The sequence below is a fragment of the Lissotriton vulgaris genome, chromosome 12, assembly GCF_964263255.1.
Source record: "Lissotriton vulgaris chromosome 12, aLisVul1.2, whole genome shotgun sequence".
In the NCBI taxonomy this organism is placed as follows: domain Eukaryota; kingdom Metazoa; phylum Chordata; class Amphibia; order Caudata; family Salamandridae; genus Lissotriton; species Lissotriton vulgaris.
In genome coordinates, this window is record NC_141700.1 from 640,267,803 (window position 1) to 640,289,943 (window position 22,141).

General features: G+C 45.1%; 1 protein-coding gene across 1 annotated transcript in view; it reads right to left on the reverse strand.

Annotated features, from left to right (window-relative positions):
* The window catches only part of ACSF3 (acyl-CoA synthetase family member 3), a 407,668-nt gene extending 396,663 nt beyond the window's left edge, over positions 1 to 11,005 (reverse strand). Inside the window, exons 1-2 of the mRNA XM_086945801.1 lie at positions 10,902 to 11,005; positions 7,731 to 8,432 (exon numbers count right to left, since the gene is read on the reverse strand). Of these exons, the coding sequence (XP_086801927.1) occupies positions 7,731 to 8,402 (672 nt within the window). The 5' untranslated portion in view covers positions 8,403 to 8,432; positions 10,902 to 11,005. The remainder of the gene's footprint in view (positions 1 to 7,730; positions 8,433 to 10,901) is intronic.
* Positions 11,006 to 22,141: the final 11,136 nt, after the last annotated feature.

Below are 22,141 nucleotides of genomic sequence, written 5' to 3' on the forward strand. Positions count from 1 at the left end.
GCCACATGCACAGCACCCAGCTATGGAAAAGGAAGACCAGATCCTCCTGCATCGGAGTAAGCAACTCTTAGCAGATCAGAGAGAGGGAAGGATGCTTACTGTAGTGTTAATCTTTGACACCTGTGGTGTGCTAAGGAACAACATCTTCAACAGAGTACCCAGAAACAGCATGGTCATTTACATTGGGGGAAACTTCTTTGGCCAAAAGGTTCAGTGGAACAACTAATATGAATTATGGTGTTGCGTGTAGGCGGAAGTGAGGCCAACATCCAACATAAATGTGAATTGTAATTGTCATGTGAATTCATCACATGCGAGTAATATTCCGAAAAGGGCAGGCATAGTAGCAAAATTACAAATATATGCACTCATTCAACTCCCTTTTCAATAGTCTAGGACAGGTCTGTTACAGGGTAGGGTTGCATGTTAAAATATTGTATACTAGTATATCATCTGGCATAAATATCGTATCCTAAATATCATTTACAAAAATATTGTATGATTGGAAGGAGATTTAATTATTCATTTCAATACAGCAATATGTTTGTATAAGACAATATTCTGAGAAAGACATCCTGGTACCATACCTGGGATAGGAGCAATGTTTACTTCTTAATGTCCGAGAGAGATTGTGGTATACAAATGCAAGGGCGTGTAGACGTAGCTATGCATGGTCTGCATGCTAACATGTAAGCCCACCATATTGATGCTTAAGAAAATACTTAAACACCTACTTTCAGCAGTTAATGAATTTCTCAGTTCCAAGTACCAAAGATAGCTGCCTGTTTCATTATATAGATTAGTAAGCACTTGAGTGTACAAAACTGAATGCTATGGCTGACTTTGGCTTCAATAACCTGTCTGCTTATCTCACTGGTTCAGCCTGGTTGTTGTGGAGGTATAAATCCTTGATTTCTGCAGCACTTTTGCAACATGAATACCTGTTCTAACTTAATAAGTTCTGAGTCATACCACTTGTCAGCACTGTAGGAGCTTTAGATACCCACATGTATTCACAGGAAACTACTCAAACGCCACCTCTAACTCTTTGGCTTCAAATCAAATCAAGTTCCCTTAAACGAAAGACTGACCGACACTGACTACTTTCCATGTGCTTTCCTTTCATTTAATTTCCCGGCAAGCCTATTTCTATGTACAGCAAATTATATTTAACGATTAACAGAGTTTTTTCGACGCAGGAGGGTAAGACCTGTTCTTTGCTGTCATTGGCTCTAGAAAGAGTTTTCTTTGCCTATTTGCTAATTACTTTCTTTAGGTTGGGGTACCTGAGCAATACATATCAAAAAGTTATGCATCTGTTAGGCCATTGCCTCAAGGAATACTGTTCAGCTTCCATTTTTAAAGCCCATTGGCATCAGGTCTCAGAAGTTAAGGCAATGTGTAGAGCACAGCTAGCACAAGTAGTTGTCGTTATTGCTTTTTTGATTGTCAGCTCTTGGAGGCACTGTCTATATCCCCATCTCTCTAAACTGCTTGGAACTCAGACCACTTCATCCCTATAGACAATGCATTCTCCACAAAAGCAAATGAAAGGTTACACCTCTTGTCATCAAACATTAAAGGAAAATTAACCTTGCTACAAGCAGTTCATTGTGCTATCTCAGAATAAGGTTCCTACCTCAGAGCAATCCTGTTCAACATCTACATGACCCCGCCGATCGACCTCGTACACACCCACAAACTCAACATTACCTCCTACGCAGATGACACCCAGTTCATCCTATCGCTCAGGAAAGACCCAGCCACCACCAGAACCAACTTTTGTAACGACTGGATGAGGGACAACTGCCTAAAGCTGAACTTGAACAAGACAGAGGTGCTCATCTTCGGGAGGGACACCTCAGTGTTGAACGACACCTGGTGGCTCACCCAACTCGGACCTACACCCACCCTGACCTACCACATCCGCATCCTTGGGGTCATCTGGACAGCAAACTCATAATGCAATACCAGATAAACCCCATATCCTCATCCTGCTTAAACATCCTCTGTATGTTCCACAAGATCTTCAGATGGATCCCCATTAACACCAGGAAAACAGTCACGCAAGCTCTCATCACCAGTCGGCTCGCCAATGGAAATACATTACCCACCCAAATCCTTAAACGACACCAAACCATACAAAACACCACAGCCAGACTCATCCTCAACCTTCCCAAATGGACCAGAATCACCAACCCCCACATCAGAAGCCTCCCCTGGCTCCCCGTCCCGGAGAGATGCCTGTCCAAAATGCTACCCCATGCCTTCAAAGCCCTCCACAACCAAGGTCCTCCATCCCTCAACCACCACCTGACCTTCCGCTAACCCTACAGACAACTGCGCTTCGTCTCCCTTGCTCTCTCCCATGTCCCCCAAAACCACAGAAGCCGCAGCAGTGGTTGTTCCTTCTCCTACCTCGCCGCCAAGTCCTGGAACGACCTCAAACTCTGAACTGCACCTTCCCTATCTGACTTCAGAAAGGGACTCAAAACCAAGCTCTTCAACTAAGACCCTCGAGACTGAACACCTGGACACCCCCCCAGGATAATTTGCCGTGCATTACAAATACTGTCTGAATAGAATGGAATTCTGAAGCCAATGAAGTGCTCCACACATATTTTGGAGAGCCTAGTAGAAAGACAATCGTTTTATGATGCAGAGTCCTGGCCTGCCTGGATTTTAATTTCCTCTTGGACTAAAAAGTGGGGAATATGTTCAGTGTTTACCAGACAGCATGTGGTATCTGGTCCCGCCAGAAGTATGACAGCTATGTTGGGAGGTGGATCTGCTGTCTACATGATCGGAATGGTCCCACTCTGGCATTTTAAACACTATTGGCCTACAAAGGGCTATTATAAGGTCTTTCGGAAAATAATATTGTTTATTAAGGTTCAGTTGACCAACAAATACGCTCCAGAGAGCCCTGTCTCTCGAGGGTTCTCCATTCATAGTAATTTCGGTTTTTGATTTGTCAAGACATGGCTAGAGCATAGGATCATGGCAGGGTCGAAGTGGTGATCTAGTTCACATAGCAAGCTTGAGTAATTACCCGAGAAGGTTGTTTGTGCATTGCACAGATTGTTAATAATATCTGTTGACCCACCAGCAACCTGTGGAGATGTGTCAAGGTAAGTGTTGTTCATCAGCTTTAAAGATCTAGGAACATTCTGGCAACTTAGCTTTTAGTTCTTTTGATCTGCTTTTGGACAATACTTAATACGTAAAATTGCAGTAATCCTAGCATGTAAACTTCTGACATTCGCCATCTGAGGAATGGACCTTCTGTCGTCCTGGACGCCAGTATACAAAAACAAGACTAACAATTAATAGGATCATCCTTCTAGAACAGCCTGGCTCTTTTGATGCTTTTAATACCCTGTATCCCATACAGGGGGTATTCCGTTAAATGGTGCTCGTGCTATAGCACCTGCCTCAGATTTTTAAGCAGAATCTTCATGTGAAACCCAGTTCTGAACTTAGCAACTTACAAGATGGTACACAGAAAATCTTACTCTTACCCTAGGTAGCTCTTCAAAACAAGGGGTCAGAATGGTGCCTGGACCTCATGGCTTATGGTGCACGTTTATTATAGGCAATCTACACCCGCTCCACACAATCTTATAGGAATAGGAATGTATATCTTGTCTGTCCTCGCTTCTCAAACCTCCAGCTGTCCTTTTTCTACTACATGAGAATAGTATTCAGTTATCTACCTCGCTGTCTAAAGGTTTGATCCACGCTCAGGAAGCACCCAAATGTTGGACAAAACGTGATATATATAGAGGAATCTCTCTAAGCCACAAGTAGGTAAATACCACTCTTAAAGCAAATATCCTAATGCAAGGGACATGTTTGAGTATTTCATAGGTCTGATCAGAACTGCCTTCTACGTACCTAAAATCTGAACATCATACTTTTTATACTTAGCTGTGTTTGGTTTCTCATCAAACATACCAGTTGTATTTGGTATAGATCTGTAAATCTGCACTACAGCTGTTGCGATTCTCCTCTGAAAGCTTGTTTCAGGCCTTTTCAATCCCCTTACAGGCAAAATCCAGCTTACTAAATAAATAATTCCACATCTGAACGGTCTGACAGAGTTGTATATATAAAAAGAGTTCGGGATGGATATGGTCAGACTTTAAATTCTCTTAAAGGACAAAAACAAGAAAATTATGTGGGCACATCATAAGGCTAGCAAAATGCTTACACGTGCAGTTAATGGCTTAAATGGCCCTGCCATTGTTTCTATTCTTGCCTTGGAATATAGACCTTGTATTTCTATACAATATAGTTCATCTTTCCCAACTTCAGTGTATCCGGTCTTTTTTTAAGCTAAGTGGCCCATCCCAATGCGTTAATGTCATTGTCAAACAAGAAATAAATAAAGCTCATTTCCTGACACGTATTTCACTCATTTTGGACCTCCTCAAAGGAATGTAGCACAGCTGGCCTGGCAGCAGTTCAAATTTCAAATCTCTTGAAGCAGATACAGCCCTCGTCACAGTCCCTCCCTATTCTGCTCTACACATCTTAAACACGGACATTAAGCTGACGTCTTTGTCATCATGCCAAGAGCATGTGCCATTATAGCCAAGATAAAAGCCACAGAGCGTCTTTCAGAATGTGTTGTAGTGGACAGAGGACGTGCACTTTAAGCGTGAATTTCGTACCTGACTGGGTTTTGAAAACTAATTAGGTAGTATTGGAGATGATCCTCAAGCACACATTTTACATATTTAAAACATATAAATGCATCATCACCTGGATTACTGAACATATACAGAGTCGTCATATGTTATGTGCATTTGTACAGTGTTTACTACCATTTGTATGTTACGGTAACACTTTCTGAATCTGGGAATACTTTATTGTTCTGGGGTACTCATTTACCGCAAATAATTTTTTTGTTTTTTTTGTTTTATATATAGCGCTAACTCGACCCAAAGGTATCACAGCGCTTTACATGAGCGCCAGTTGCATTACAGATGGGCACATTCATTGGTCTGTTGACACTGTATTTGGTTGTGTATCATATTACTTAGAGTCGAGCCATACTGGATAGTGATGGAGGGGTAAGAATATTAAGGTGTGCTACCAAATAAAAATCTTGTAGAAGCCGTTCAAAAAGTTCCAAGCCCAGTTGACAAAGATCAGTTGAGGTCCTTTATGGGCCTCGTGGAATACTATTCCAAATTGGTAAAAAAAAAATTGCTGAAAGAACGGAATGTTTGGGGTGGTTGTGAGGAAGGTGGATAGTTTTCAGTGGGGTGAGGAGCAACAAGAGAGTTTTGAGAGAATAATGGAGATTTGCTGTGCTGGGATTTTGGTGCAATTTGATACACACAAAAAAGTATTTTTTGACTGTATATGCAGGTGCCCCCGGTGTTGGAGCTTTGTTGTCACAGGTACATGAAACAGGGGGAAAGACTGTGGCATGTGCATCCCGTTCGTTGACTGAAACAGAACGTCATTATTCAGATATCGAGTGACAGGCATTGGCAGTAGCATGGTCCGTGGAGTATTTCTGCACGTACTTGTGGGGGTTGGGTTTAGTGCTTCGCACTGATCACAAGCCCCTTGCTAGAGTTTTACTTCCTGGTGGTGCAGGGAAGGGGTTGGCGAGTCTAGCAAGTTGAGCAGCCAGGTTACAGGAGCACAAATATACAATTGAACATATTCCTTGTTGGAGAAACATTCAAGCCGATCGCTTATCTTGTTTATCCATGACTTGGGAAGAGGTGGATAGAGGAGCTGTAATTTCAAGAGAGATGGAAGGTGCAGTGGCACAGTTATATGGAGTGGGTGATTCAAGTAGTTTAACTATGTTTACCGAAGAGGAGTGGAGCAAAGAGATGGATGTCGATGAGGTGTTGAAATGTGTTAATCTGCCAGTTAAGGGGAACAGACGTGAGAGTACAGTAGCTGTTAGGGTAAGACCTTTTGTGAAAGTTCTGGACGAACTGTCCTTGTGTGATCATGAGATCAGTATTAGAAATGAGAAGTTGGTGCCACCCCAAGCTTTGAGGAAGAAAATAGTTTCTCTTGCGCGTGAAGGTCATCTTGGCCAGACCCTCACCAAGAAAAGGTTGCGGGAATTGTTTTGGTGGCCTAGCATGGACAAGGATGTTGTGAGTTGGGTAGTGAGATGTGTGGATTTTAAGAATAGTAAGAAGCGGATTAGAAAAGGGGTCAAATCGGAGCAAGGACACAATGAGGATCCAGGTAAATCTTGGTTCACTATGTGCTTGGATTTCAATGGTCAGATGAATGAGTTAGGGGCAGAGTTTGGATTTGCGATGGTGATGGTGGACGTTTTCTCCAAGTGGTTAGTAGTCCGATTAATGAGGGAGGTGACCATTAGCAGCACCACTGCCATTTTGGAAAAAGTGTTTTTGGAAGAAAGTTTACCCAAATTCCTGGTCATGGATAATGGTACTCAGCTCACATCAAGCAACATGCAGAGTTTTTTTTAAGTGGGTGTAGATTCAAACACAAGTGCACCTCTCTGTACAATCTACAAGTCAATGTTCTTGTGGAAAGAGCCAACAGATTGGTAAAAGGTACGATCCTGAGGAGTCTTCGGAATTGAAGGAATATTGGTAGCGTGGTTGGTGAAGTGGTGTGGGCTCATCGCACTACTGAGATTGGTTCTTGTGGTATAAACCCCTTTGAGTGTATGAGAGGGAGGAAGCCAGGAACCAAATTGCACCATGGATGGCTCTCGTTGAGTTGTGAAAGTGAGGGCAGTAATAAAGTCGAACAAGTGTGTAAAGGCAATGGAGTGGATGTGGGGGATTGGGTTAAGATTATGAGAGGTCGCGTGGGGCCTGGACTTTCTACGTTTTTGGGGCCTTTCAAAGTAAAATCTGTGCATGAGGGGCATGTAGTCCTGGAGAATGAGGACAGGTGGAACAAAAGAAGGGTGGCTTTATTTCAGAAAGGTGGGGAGTGTGCTTTGGCCAAGGAGGGGGTATCGAAAGGCATCAGCTGCTACATGTTGATGGGGGATGGTGAACTGTCCAGCAGAGAGGGAGTTAGAAGGTACGAGGTCACTGGGAGTGAGGTGAGTAACTGGGAGGTGAGGAGTTCGAAAGTTCGTAGACCTCATGTTACTTGAAAGATTATGTGGAGTAGTTATTCATATATTTACTTTATTTATTTATTCATTCATTTTTCGTTGGTTTCTCTTGTTGTTATGCTGTTTTTCCTGTAGGTACGCCACAATGTATTTGCCTTTCCCCTCATGTCTTTGTTGGCACAGATTCTTTAAAAAAAATGTTGTTGTAATGGAGAAGACGTGTAGTGTTCTTCTTATCTCTTGCTGGCTCGTGCACCAGCATCATGGGAGTTCAGGATTGTTGGGTGTACGTGGATTCCACTGTAGGCAGTTGAATGTTGGCTGGCTGGAGGAAAACCACGCAGCCGACAGACCGAAATAAGCCTTACCTTTTTGTAGAGATCTGTGTCCGCAGCTTTACTTCATTACATAATACTATACTCATACTGCATTGCTGGTACTGAAAGCCTATTTTACCTCACATTAATGCATGCCCTAGCAATACTTTGTAGATACAGGAATCCCAGCTCACCAGAGGCTGCAGGGCATGTCACCTTTGAAACTCTGAGCTCAAATCAAATCATGGCCTACCCATGAACTGAAGACCCAGAGTTTCAGTCAAGAAATACCCCACCCAAAGACAGCATATACAAGAAACCCAGCTCACCATGGCTTGTAGATTGCGATGAGTGCTTACTACACCTTTAGGCCTTCCAGTTGTACCGCTGGTGTAGACGATCATTGCTCCTCGGTCCTTCCACTCTGTAACTGGGGAGCTTGTGTTAGAGGGGGGCTTCTCCAAACTGGCATCAGGTCCCGGCATGAGTAGGAGTGGTATCCCTAGCTTACTACAAATAGGAATCACCACCTCCTTGTATCGGTCCTCGACGATAACAAGCGTGCTCTCAGAGTCCCTGATGACATACTCTAGCTCGGGGGCAGGGTGTTTCCTATAGAGGGGGACAGCAATAGCGCCACTCATCCAGGAAGCCCACTGGGCAACCACATACGAAGCATCGTTGGGGCACAAAAACGAGATGCGGGCTTCCTTCAGGTCTGTGCCTGGGTGCTCCAATGTCCGGTGGATCAGCTGAGATAGGAGGGTGCTCCGTTGGCAGAGATCTCTGTATGTGTGCTGTCCATTTTGATCAATAATGGCAGTCTTATCCCCAAAGGCCATTGCCCTCATGTACACAGGGAAGCTTCCATTACTGACACATGTCCGGGTGGTGTGTAGGCATTTGGTAACATGCTGATCCTCACACCTCCACCTCCAAGAATGAGACCATGCCCTGGAGTGGAGACTCACACCAAAGCGGCAACCAATCACAGTCCACATTTTCCAGGTTTTTCCTTGAGTCGGTCTCCACTGCAAGGAAAGACGGGAGTGGGGTGGGCAAATGAGAAAGAACAAAGGACTGTCAATAGCTTCATACACATATCAGTGTAGCTGTACAGTGCAAAGGTCAAAGCGGCATGCATAATACTGAGGGCCACGGGAAATATACAATTCTGCGGCATTTTCTGCATGTATGGATCTATCCGCACTTGCCACGTATTCCAACAACAATTGCGTAATTGGCACATTTTATATATTTTTTTATTTCTACCTCAAAATGATGAAGGTTCCGAAAAACGCTGCCATACGTATTGCGATGCACTGGCAGGTCGCCTTTCAGTTGCTGATTCAAGTGTTATTTCAAGTGTATTCAACTGATACGAATGAGGTAAAACTTTTGCTCAGACAGTGTACACACATAAAATGACAATAGTGAATTATTACTGCCACAAAACGTGACTGTTACGCCGCATAACTTCTTGAAGCATTATTTTGTCAACTGTCTCTCATAATTTGGTCCTCCCCCGAGGCATAATTCCGGTGGCTCTGATACAATTGTCAGCTAAAATGGCTCATAGCCAGAAGGGATAACTAAGGAGGAAACTTGAACGAAAGAGACAACACATCATTCATTTATAGACTGCCTCTTATTTGTTAAAGTTTTGCAGATGAGGGGCACCCTGTGGCTTCACATCCAACACTTCTGCCTACCATAACATCGACCTATACCATTAGTTTGACTATCGCTTGATTTCGATGCTACTCCTTCAACTTATACATTCGGACTCTGACGTAAAAAGGTAAGTACATAAATTCCTAAAAAATGAAATTCTTTTTAAATGTCTATTTAAAAACATTTCCCAATATAACAAACGTTCACAACAACGATTTCCTTTGATTTTAATTTAATGGCCTAAAATGGGTAATTTTTAGGGGTTAGATTAAAGTTATTTGTATAGTCAGAATTAGGTTAAAATCTTTTCTAGACATTTAGAGTTACAGCTAGCTTTCATTCTAAAAAGAACTACTTCATAATTTTAATTAATTGTATTCATTATACTACAGGAAGACAGTTTACCTTAGTATGTACATCTATGAATATAGGGTAAGGGTATCGGCTATAAAACATAATATAGTCAATACAATTTAATTTATTCAGATATCATTAATGTTAGGTCTAGAGGTTAGGTTGCGGTCAGTGTTTCAGTTAACATTAAAGCTAACATTTACGTTGTGGTCTGTTTTCTTACTAACTTTGGCATGTAATGTTGCTATGTCAGAAGGAATATTGTAGATAACATTTAGATAAAATTTAGAGGCAGTTGCTGAAGAGAACTAGGGTGGGCACCGCCCTCACAGCTTATTAAACAGTCTGCAGTACAAGAGCATGTTTCTTCTTTACCAATTCCTTGCACCTATGCTGAGGAAACACTAGATGTGGTGACCAGCAACCCTATGGGAATTTTAGCTGGTGCACCTTCTCGCTAAGATTACAAAGTAGCCCCATGTCACCAGTGACAACGTGCCGCAGCCCTTCGATATCACCCTACAAAACTTTGGACCTCATTTATGAAAAGTCATCGCTGCGTGAAAACAGCGATGCATCACTTTTCATTGCGCCCTCCTTGCGACATGCTGGATGCGTCATATTTATAGTATGACGCATCATGCCGCAAGGAGCTACAGATACGTCAGTATTTCTGACGTATCTGTAGACGCAAAAATGACGCATTGCTGGAGTGTGTCACCAAAGTGACGCAACTCCAGCAATGGTCATTTCACATTGGCAAGTCCCATTTCAAATGTGCCTACGTCAGTCTTGCGCCTGTTGTGAGGCAGGCGTCATATTTTGATGCCTTTCCGTCCTAGAAGTGGCTCAGTGAAATGTCATAGATTTCACTGCCTCACTTCTCTGAGGCTTACTTGCATCAGAACGCCCACCCTGCATACATTATACATGGCGCAGGTATAATGTTGCACAGGGGTTTACAACTTGACGCATCTATCCAGATGCGTCACTTTGTAAATATGACGCAACATGGCGCATTTTTTACGCCGCTGGTGCATCATAAAAAGGGATGCATCGGAGGCGCAAAAGGAACGGAAGGGCTCATAAATAAGCCCCTTTATTTTCAGTTATATTGTTTTCTTTAATTCAGTTAAAATGAACCAAAACGACATCTTCCAGAATGCACCAGGTTGATAACAAAAAGTGTAAAGCTGGAAAAGGATGTTCTGAGCTTATATGGATTCATCTGGACGCTCTACCCCTTCACACACTGACACTATGTTTGGTTGTATTTCGTGCCGCGCCATATAGAGTAGGCAGAGAGGTAGAGTAGGCAGGAACAGCGGCTGACAGCGCACAAAGCGTAGGCAGACCTCTGCAACACAATCTCTTCACGCGCTCTCATTCGAGAACAAAATTTAAAAGTACGCTCCTCCTCCCCTCTTGCGCCAGTTCATCTTTCCTCCTCCATTTCTTTCCTCCCTTCTCACCTAGCTCGCTCTCACTCCCCAGTAGTGCAGGCTTTGACCCTGTACTATGACCGGCTCCTGTAGGCATGGGGAGCCGGTCCGTCGCTGCACTCTTCCGGGCGGAAATCGATGCTGGCGTTTGCGTTCCACGCAGAGGACGGGACGTCACAGAGAGAGGAAATGAACTGTCAGGCGCGCGCGCTGCACCGCTAGGCTAAGCTGGCTGGAGCACGCAATTCTACAGTTTTCTGCTGTATAGCGCCACAAATGAGCAGCACCGGCTCGCTCAGCTGCAAAGTCCTGTTCTTCAGTGGGGCACACAGACACACAGCGCCTTTCGCCGGTTCATGCGTGGTATATTTACGTTCAAATGTTACCCTTACATTAAGAACGCAAAGCTCTTAAAATTTCCAAGTCCAAGCGTAAGTAGCACAATTAGTCCACTTTTCTCCGCTTGCATTCTGGACCTGAAGTTCGGAGTTTATCATGGGATTATGACTACAAATCAAGGAATGCAGAGACAAACCTGGACTGACTGAGCTTCTCAAGCACGAACATAGGAAACCTGGGAATAGGCGGGCACTCCCACTAGAATGAACTTTCTACCTTTACCATTCTATGCTGGGACAAGCTATGCCCTCTTCAGAACTCTCTAGTTGTCCCATGTTCACCTGCCCCAGTTTCTTTTGTTGTTGTCTGGGGATTGTATTCATGCATTTGTTCAAATTATTTTATTGAGATTTTATACAGCATCCAATAGAAATATAATGACGAAGAAAGAATAAAATATTACATAATGGGGTATGATGGGTTACGGTTGTACCAAACTTGGTATACAAATTAAAAAGGAGGAATGGTTACAGAAAGATACATTTGTGGTAGTGTCAGATTTTTACAGAGCTTGAGGTTCTGTAGAGTGAGAGAATCTTTGTGAGGTTGTAATTGTGAGTTAAATAATTAATGTGATATGCATTAGGATAATCCTAGATGGTATAGTGGTGGAGGGAATAAAAGAGAAAGGAAAAGATGAGAGGCTAGAGAAAGTTGTAAATGCAGATAGAGTGAGGGAGGTGAAGACAAGGGGGTATGAGGTTGGGGACAGGGTAGTGGGGGAATCAGAGGAGGTGAGGGCAGTGGGGCATGGATGGGAGTGGGTGGTAGCTAAGAAAAAGTGGTCTTAGAGATGTAATTGTCCAGTTTTTACCAGATTTTATGCTTCTTATAAGAGGGGGATTTCAGAAAGGGGTTCAGAGAATTGTCTGCACCCCTGGTGATTAGGACCCATTCGCACCATGCATTGGTGGATAGTTTGGAGAGGTCTTTCCATTCAGAAAGGACGGCTTTAAGCCTAATATTTATTTATTTATAAAGTTTTATATATCAGTATAGCACAGAGGATGGGATTTTCAGTATCTAGTTGCTTGCAAAGGTTCGGGTGTTTGCTAACCAGTCCTATGAAGGCGATGCCATGGGTTCAGTCTTCTTGCAGGATCTTTGATATAATGGACCCAAGTTTGGACCAACATATTCTGGACTGGGTGGAATCGAGAAGTATGATAGGGAGGTCACCCATAGTCTTCTTGCAGCTCCACCATTTGTTTGAATCTGAAAGACCAAGTGTATATAGGTTGCTAGTGGTCTAGTGGGTCTTATAGGTGGTCCATAGTTTAGTTTGAGCTAGAGCTGATGTGAGTTTATTCAATGTTAGATTGGCCCAAATAGAAGGCCACTTCAGGGGTGGGCTTTGAGTGGTACTCGTTATGTTTTTTAGACTTTCCCACTTGGCTTGAATATGATGGGTTTTAGAAGAGGTCTTAGGGGTTCATGGGAAGTAAAATTTGGAAGCAGTGTGTCCTCTGTTGGTAATAATCCTCAATGTTGAAGGAAGGTTAGGTGATATTGGGGGTTTGTGTTTGGTTATAATAGCTTTGATTTAAAAAAAAGTATATAAGTGGATGTCTTTAAAATCATTTTTGGATCTGAGATATGAGAAGGGAATAGGGTCTAAGGGTGAGCGTAGGTCACCTATCACGAGGATGCCTATGAGTGCCCATTTTACTTCAAATAATGTTTTATCCTTGGTTTGAGTTTATTATTATGCCGTAACGATGGGGTAAAAGAATGTCCCATTTTGTAAGGGAGTTTGTTGTCGGTTTTTGGTAAGGCCTGTGCTGTGTGGGAGAGAATATTTACTGAGTTTTCCGACATTATGCTATTGTTGGTGTTAAGGGCTGTGAGCGATAGTGGTAGGACCACGCTAGAGAGATTTCGATGTTAAGCCTGGCCGGGGGAGCTATACTAGGTTGATGCAGCCAGTAGAGATCCTGCCTGGAATCTGATAACGTCTGGGAGATTGATACCTCCTAGTTTCTTTGGTAGGCACATTTTATAACAGCTATTATGGGTTTCTTGGATTGCCACAGAAAGTTGTTAAGTAGGTGGTCTATCTTTGTGTAGAAGTTATCTGATAGGTGAGTTGGGGACAAGCTGATAAGGAAGTGGATGAGTGAGGAGATCTTCATTGTGATCGTTTCGATGCACCCTACCAGTTGATGAATCTGCTGACCATTTGTGAAGGAGGCCTTAAATTTTGTTTAGGGTTGTTTTTTCATTGTGCTCTATTGATTTTCTCAGGTTTCGGTTGAACCAAATGCTTAGGTATTTTATTTTGTCAGGGTCCCATGTGGGACCGAGATCTCCCCTAATAGAGCTATTACAATGAATGCTCAGAGGTAGAACCTCTGTTTTGTCTTTATTGCCTGAGACAAAAGCATACTCGCGAATTGTTGATATTATGTTGGGCAAGGCAGAGGGAGCCCCGGAAGTGCAAAGGAGAATGTTGTCTGCGTATGCTGCTAGTTTTTGTGGACCAAATAGGAAAGGGATGCCTGAATAAAGGCCGTCGCCGACTGGATGAGGAACAGCCGTCTGAAGCTGAACTCGGACAAGCGGAGGTACTCATCCTCGGACCCACCCCCTCAGCCTGGGACGACTCCTGGTGGCTGACCACACAGGGAACAGCACCGACATCCACCGACCATGCACGCAACCTAGGATTCATCCTCAACTCCTCACACTCTCCATGTCTAAACAGGTCAACGCCGTCTCCTCCTCCTGCTACAACACCCTCCGCATGCTCCGCAGGATCTACAAGTGGATTCCAACCGAAACAAGAAGAACGGTGACACAGGCCCACGTCAGCAGCAGACTGGACTACGGCAACGCACTCTACGCAGGAATCGCTGCCAAACACCTGCGACGACAACAACGCATCCAAAACGCCTCCGCCCGACTGATAGTCAACGTCCCCTGCCGCAGCCACATCACCCCCACCTGAGAGACCTACACTGGCTCACCGTCGACAAGAGGATCCCCTTCAAGCTCCTCACCCACGCACACAAAGCACTCCACAACGCCGGACCAGTCTACCTGAACAGCAGACTCAGCTTCTACACCCTGACCCGCCAGCTCTGCTCCGCCAGCCTCGCCCTCGCCGCTGTCCCCAGCATCCAACGAACAACCTCCGGCGGCAGATCCTTCTCCTACCTCGCTGCCAAGACCTGGAACACCCTCCCTATCCACCTACGGCAGACCCAAGACCTACTCACCTTCAGAAGTCTCTTCAAGACCTGGCTCTTCGAGCAGTAGCCTTTTTAAACAACAAGGGACCCCAAAACAGTCAGCCAGGGACCTCGGGGAACAGTTATATGAAACAACAATGGTCCCGTGCATAAAAGAATTACCAAACAATAAATATAGACGAAATCAAATCTATATTTTGGAAGGACTTGTCCAGCCGGACAGGGGTCCTTCAAGTTTACTGAATAAACAACAATTAACAAAGTAAAACAAGAATACCTTCCACAGAACCCCTGTGTGGTACACAAGCCTGTGCCCAACACTCGCGGGGTAATTACCGTTGGTGAAGATAGGAAAGGTTTGAAGGCAAAAACAAACGTTTTTCTGTTTACGAATACAATGCACAGAAATAAGGGGAACCGAAACGCCGTCGACTTGCTCATGCACCATATACAGATGTCTTGATTGTATAGATTGTTGTAATGGTGCTTACTGATATTTTCTGTGCATTGTATTCGTAAACAGAAAAACGTTTGTTTTTGCCTTCAAACCTTTCCTATCTTCACCAACGGTAATTACCCCGCGAGTGTTGGGCACAGGCTTGTGTACCACACAGGGGTTCTGTGGAAGGTATTCTTGTTTTACTTTGTTAATTTGTTAATTGTTGTTTATTCAGTAAACTTGAAGGACCCCTGTCCGGCTGGACAAGTCCTTCCAAAATATAGATTTGATTTCGTCTATATTTATTGTTTGGTAATTCTTTTATGCACGGGACCATTGTTGTTTCATATAACTTCGAGCAGTAGCAGCACCCCTCCCCTCAGTGCCTTGAGACCCTCACAGTTAAGTAGCGCGCTTTACAAGTACTCTGATTGACTGATTGAGAGCTAACCCTTAACTGTAACTCCTATTAGAGATGCAAGAGAATACTTGAACTAAAATACTTGTTTCAGTGTCAATAACTGCCTTTGGTGATTTGTGATTTTGATCTGTGAACTGAATGGTTCTTAATGCACCAAGTTCATCAGCAGTAACATACGGAATGCACATTAGTATTAACCCCTTGGCTGCGGGGCTCATTCCCCTGCCGTGCTGGGGGGAGGAGGGGCGCGCATAGCGCCCCGGTGCTCATGACGAGCTGAGCTCGTCATGAGCCACGGTTCTTGTGTGGTGACCACGCCTGTTCCTTAGAACGCCCAGCACAGCAGGGGAATTAGCCCCACGTGTGAGCGTTCTAACGTTCTAACGGTCATGACGAGCTCAGCTCGTCATGAGCACACGAGAACCGTGGCTCATTACGAGCTCAGCTCATTATGAGCGTAGGATGGGTTAAACTTTCCCTGGAGGGGCCTTGCGAGCAAGATGGATGTGTGCAACTCCCCTGGCCTCCACACCACCCTATTTTTTTAACCAATTTTTATTGCTTTTTGATATAGCAACACATAAACATGCCATATACGTACAGAAACAAAAGGCTAGGTTATGGTAAGTGTTCCATAGAGGGCCTAGTCATTGTATGGCGGTAGTCTTATTACAGCAGGAGTTCTTGGTCCTAAAATACAAACAGGCAAGTAAACAATAAGAAACTTTAGGTCATAGCAGCCGTACATGCAATGTGGACTATTGAGGAGCAGTATATGCAAGGGCAAACCCTTGTGTCTAAAGATATATTTCAATGCAGTGGAGAGTAGTGTTAAGTGCATATCGGTTCAGAACTTTTCACATGTAATAACGAGTGGGAGCTTCAATCAGTAGAAGACACAGAGTAGCTGACTATGCAGTACGTACCTCCCTCCACAACATCATAAGCTATACTGCCACGCAAAGAAGGCAGCATATCATTCTGCTTGCTCCCATGACTTCTACTCCCCTGCTGAAACCTACTGAGTGCCCTCCGGGCACCAGTGAAGGTGCGGGCAGAGTGACCCCAGGAGCAGCGACACACATGGGCTGTATTGGACTGGGCCATACCCATGGATCCGACTGTGAATTTGAAGAGTTGGCTGCTTTGCCCGGCCTGAGAGCTGCAATGAGTGGATCAGTGCTGTTCAGCAGTACTGAGGCGCAACGGCCTGCTGCGAAGAGTAAAACCCATGCCCGAACCAGTGGCAGCAGTACGGACATGGTCGGACACCCCAGTGATCGGCCCCAGCACAGCTCAGTTAGATAGACATCACAGAGCCCAAGGAGCAGGCCTCTAAGCCCTGAGGTGCCGGACATGGCTAGGAGGGGTTCTAGCCCCGGGCTCACTCTGCCTGAATCCTAGATCTGGCTACAGGCTGCCTACTGCCGCTCCCCACTGGGTCATTGTGCTGCCATTGGGATAGCATGCATTGGAGGCCTCCTGTAGAGACTAATGTACATCGTCTGACCTTGTGCTGGTGGCGTCCTGCACTGAGTATTTTCTACCTGTGCTGAAGGACTAATTAAGACTCTGTCAGCCCAGGACCTCTAGGCTGTAGAGCCCTGGACCCCACTGGCTGGTGGACATCATCACCCACGCAGGATTGGGTCCAAATGCCATGGGTCTTGAAGGTGTAAACTGCCTAACTGCAACACCAAAGGACATATCCACACCATAAGCCTGATGGTTGACTGCTTGTGCCACCTCGTTTTCCTTCCACTTCAGTCCTCCTTTTTAGGGACAAGAGTGTTGATCAACAGTGAACAATCAACTATTGCCCTACTTAGTCCGTCCGCGCACACCAGTGATATTCCCAAGCCAACCCTGCTCAAGAAGGAACCATGGGAAAAGACAAGGGCTCGTCATTACAAGCCGAAACGAAAATTGATAAGTTCACCACAACACATTCAGCTGCAGGCACCATCGGTGAAGATGGGCTACCTGCTCAGCGTAGAAAGACTTTGCGGACACTGGTATTATCCTCAATGCAATCCAAGCCACCAGAGAAGTGGTGGAATCTAAAATTGAAGAATTTAAAGTGAACATGGCCTTGGTTCATCAGGTCCTTCGCATTGTAGTCTCCAGGGTCACCGAGGTAGAGGACAGGGTTTCCAGCCTGGAAGGCGATGTTAATGCTCTAAATCCTCAGTCACAAAGTTGCTCACCACTATGAAACAACAGAAAGCACGAGTGGAGGATGCAGAAAAATGATCAAGACGCAACAATCAATGATTTGTGGGATTCCCGCAGGGAGTTAAGGTCAGGTCCATAGACCGTCCTTGAGTCCTGGCTGAAATCCTGGATAATTTCAGACCATCTCGCTCAGTGTTTTGCGCTGGAATGCGCCTACAGGTCCTTGGGTCGTAAACCTCTCCCAGGCGCACCCATTCAGCGGCTCATCAACCGTCTACTGAATTTTCAGGATAGAGGTATTATCCTCAGGGAAGCTCAGAACGCTGGAGACCTCTGCTTTCTATCCACATGCAAAATGAATTTCCCAGGCTATTCCCAAGGTGTGAAGAAGAAACGTAAATCTCTTCATGAAGTCAAACCAAGCCCATGCTTAATGAACCTGTAAAATACATTGATTTTTCCCCTGCAACTCTGAAGGCCATACACAATTCACGGACCAACTTCTTCAGTGCACCTGAGGCAGTGTGGGACTGGGCAACTGAAAATAAGAACCTTAGCTGGCCCTCTGGAACCTCCCACCTGAGCCTGGGGAGGTGCGACTGCTTGCATCTGAAACTCCCGCAACCCAAGTGACAACAAAGGGTGCAAGCATGAAAGAACAGAGGCTTCAGCAGGCATGCATCAGGAAAATCTGAAACAGATGCAAATCTTAAGGCCCGACCCCTTAGACTCTCACTCGCCGTCCCCTCGGGTAGACGATAATGCAGAGCCTCCCATGAATGGATATTCCGGGTGCCCGGTAGCCCTAGCAGCCACATAGAGAGGCTCTGCCTAATTATTGACTCCGTGAAACAGGCTGAGGCTGGAATCCAAGACATGCTACGGTAGTCAATGACGCAAGTACCCTGGCATAGTGAAGGTCCCTCTCTATAACCCTACAACTAGTAGTCACCGTTTTGTTTTATGGGAATTTCAGGCAACAGATGCATCTGGGAGGGAAGTATGGGGTGTGTGAAGTGGGGGGGTATGTGCATTGTTTTGTTTGGTTAGGTTTTACTGTTTTTAGTATGGCTTCTAGCTTTTAGTCACTTAACATACACTATGCTCCCATCTAATGGCCCTTTGTCACACACCACATTACTATGGCTTCCCGAATGAGGGGGACGCCACTCCTTGATCATGCACAATTGATGTTTTGCCCTCTAACCAATCCAAAAATTCTTTATTTCGGTCTATAAGACCATAAAAGATACATGATATATACAATCTAGCACATTTAAAAAAAGAATTACAATTATAAAAACACATTAAATGAGTAAGGCATCATTCCAGGGATGATGAGGGAAAAAGTGAACATTTCTTAATCAGGAATAAAATAGACATAAATTGATAAAAAGCACAGTCCATGAATATGACGACAAGTTCATAGTTTAGGGTTTTGTGCAATTAGCAGTTTTTTCCTGATGAGCCACATAGCCATAATAAATTTCGCCACAGCGAAAACTACATGAGGCAGTGTACTGGTTCTTAAAACTCTGTAGGCATCTATGTAGCTCCTGAAACCCAAATTCCTGCAAAGAGGGACCAACCAGTATTTCCTAGGTCTGTAATATGCAGGACAGAAGAAAAAGAGATGGGTTTCTTCCTCATCATGGGAATTACAACCCGGACAGGATTTATCATCCCTCTGTAGCCATTTGGAGGTAAAAGTTTTGATCGGTAAAGTGCCAAACCTCCACTGTATAAACAGCTTCCTGGCAAGGATTGGGAAAATAATATCCATAAAATCCTCAAACTCATAAGAATTTTTGGATTGCAGGAAACGTTCAGTTAGGGTGCCGTTATTGGTCGAGGTCATAAGTAAATCGAGGCTTTTTTCCTTATAGATTTGGACAAGTCGTTTCTGGGATAACCTTTGGCAGCCTACTGCTGGGGCTTCCCAGAGTTCAGACACATTTAAACGGTACAGTTCCTTCTTGACAAAGGCTAGCCAGGGAATTCTGTCTCGTTGGTTCAGGGCCATTACGTGGGTGAGATCACTCCTATAATGTTCAAGCTCGCTGGTGGACCAGAGCCTGTGCTAGAATCTTACTGGCTTAGACTCCAGCTCAGCAGCGATAGAGGGTAAACCCACGTCCAATCTCAGGGGAATCAGGGGTGTGCCACGGGGGAGAGCCAGTAGGCGTCTGAGAAAGATGTTTTCTACTCTGGCGAGATCCAGACCTGCTCTGTACCCCCAAAGCTCACTGCCGTACATTGCAGCCGCCTTGGCTTGCGTTTTGTACAATTCCAGTTCCGGACTTATAGGTTTGAAGGTTGAAGTATTTGCAACCTTCAGGATTGCACCAGATAGTTGTGTCAACTTTAGCCGAGATTTCACTATCTGGGGTTCCCAAGATAGATTCTCATGCAGAGTCACCCCCAGATATTGGAAGGTTGTGACCCTTTCTAAGCTAGCTGTACCCAGGGTGGGATTTGGTCTTCTCTTTGGTGAGGGGTTAAAAATCATGAATTTGGTCTTCTCTGTATTGATCTCTAGACCATGTTGTCTACAGAAAAGATCAAATCCATCCAGAATCCTCTGGATCCCCATTGGGCTTTTGGAAAGCAGGAGGGTGTCATCCGCAAACATGATAGCTGGCACCCTCCTGCCTGCCAGAGAAGGAGCGTCATTATATTTAACGTCATCAAGGTGAGATATAACACTGTTTACAAAGAGGCAAAACAGGGTCGGCGCCAGGACGCAACCCTGACTTACCCCCCCCTGAGAACAGGAAACCTTGAGGAGAGCGCTCCATCCCTCCCACACCTGACCTGCGCATAGTTGCCATCGTGCAGCCTGATTATGGCATGCAGCAGCTCGGTTGGTACGCCCAGCTCCTTTACGACCTCCCATAGTTTTTTCCGTGGGACCAGGTCAAAGGCTGACCTCAGATCCACGAACACCATGTATAGCCTCCCCCCCTCGATCCTCACCGTTCTCCAATACGGGAGGATGAGGCGGAAGATCTGGTCCATGGTGGATGTGTTTTTTCTGAAGCCAGCCTGGAGAGGACTGAGAATTTCATTTGCCTCCATCCAATCAAGGAGCTGGTCCAAGAGGAGACGAGAGAAGAGTTTTTGGGGAACGTCTATGAGGCTAATCGGCCTGTAGTTGGCTGGGAGGAGAGGAGAGCCCTTTTTATAAATTGGCACTATCTCTGCTCCCAGCCAAGTACAGGGGATTCCCATACCCCCCAGGATGGCATTGAAAAGAATGAGGAGGTAGGGGCCCCAAATTTCAGGATATTGTCTGAAAAGATCACCGGGCAACCTATCCAAACCCGGAGCCTTCCCCATTGCCAGTCTCTCTACTGCACCCACTACCTCACCAAGAGTAAATTCCAACCCAGCTACAGGAGTGGTTATATCATCGGGAGCCACTTCAAAGGCGGGCAATACGGTGTCCTGGTACAGTTTGCCAAAGTGGGCCTCCCAAACAGATGGTGCAATATTTGGCTCCATGGCAGCTTTAACCTCTCCAGTGCCATTATTCACCAAAGACCAGAATCTTTTTGAGTCTCTGGTTTCTAATGCAGAGGAGAGATCCTGCCAGTGATTCCAATGCCACTCCCTTTTTGCCAACGCAATGGCATCCCTATGATCCCGTCTGAGTTTGGCGATCGTACCCTTATCTGACCCTGCTTTGATATTGACAATTAATTCTTTCTTGGCCTTTCGACAGGAGGAGTTGTACCAAACTGAGGTGCGTGTCTTTTTACGCCGTGGGGCTGCCACAGGATGGAAAACCTCTGCTAAGGAACGTACTAGATTTGCATGTATCTGTCCCAGTTTGGAGTTAAAGTCTGTGGGCCCAGGCTGATTAATTAATTCATCTAATTCCACAAACTTCGGGAGTGCAATATCAAAGATTTTCCTTATGTTTTCTTCAGTACTGACTATTTTCCCCCATTTTACCCTGCGCCTGTTGGTGCTAAGGGCCAGATTTCCCGGGTCATCCTTGCGGTTGGTAGATAGCGAGTCAGCAGAAGGTGCTGGATGTTTCAGGTCTAATAAAAGAGCGTTATGATCGCTATCAGTTCTGGGAGATACTCTGAAATCCTGGACCCTGGACCATGAGCCAATGTCAACAAGAATATAATCCAACCTGGATTTGTGACCCTTCCTATTGAAGGTACACGATGAGGGACAGTCTGACGGAGTGCGGCCGTTACAAGCCCTCAATGCATAGTTTAGGGTTAGGGACATGATTTGTACAACAAGTGGGGACCAAGATTTGGGATGAGGGGATGAACATGGTGGAACACCCCAGAAATCATCTTCGGTGGTAAGGGCACCCTCCCTTAAGCCTTCCAGGAGTTCGAATGGCAATTGAAATCTCCGCCCAGCATGATTTTATAGTCGCTGGGCAATGAGTCCAAAAAGGACGCAAGATCTTCCAGGGTAGGCGATTACTTGGTTGCGCTTACTGGACGGGAATATACATTTATAATTGCCAGTTTTGCTGCATTGGGCCACCCGAGAAGTACACACTGGATGTCATCAGAGAGCGTGGGAACGCTCTCCGCAATGCAGCCCGTGTGGCTCTCTACCCAAATCGCCAAGCCCCCCGAGGGGCTCCCCTTTCCACTCCATTTAGCCTGGG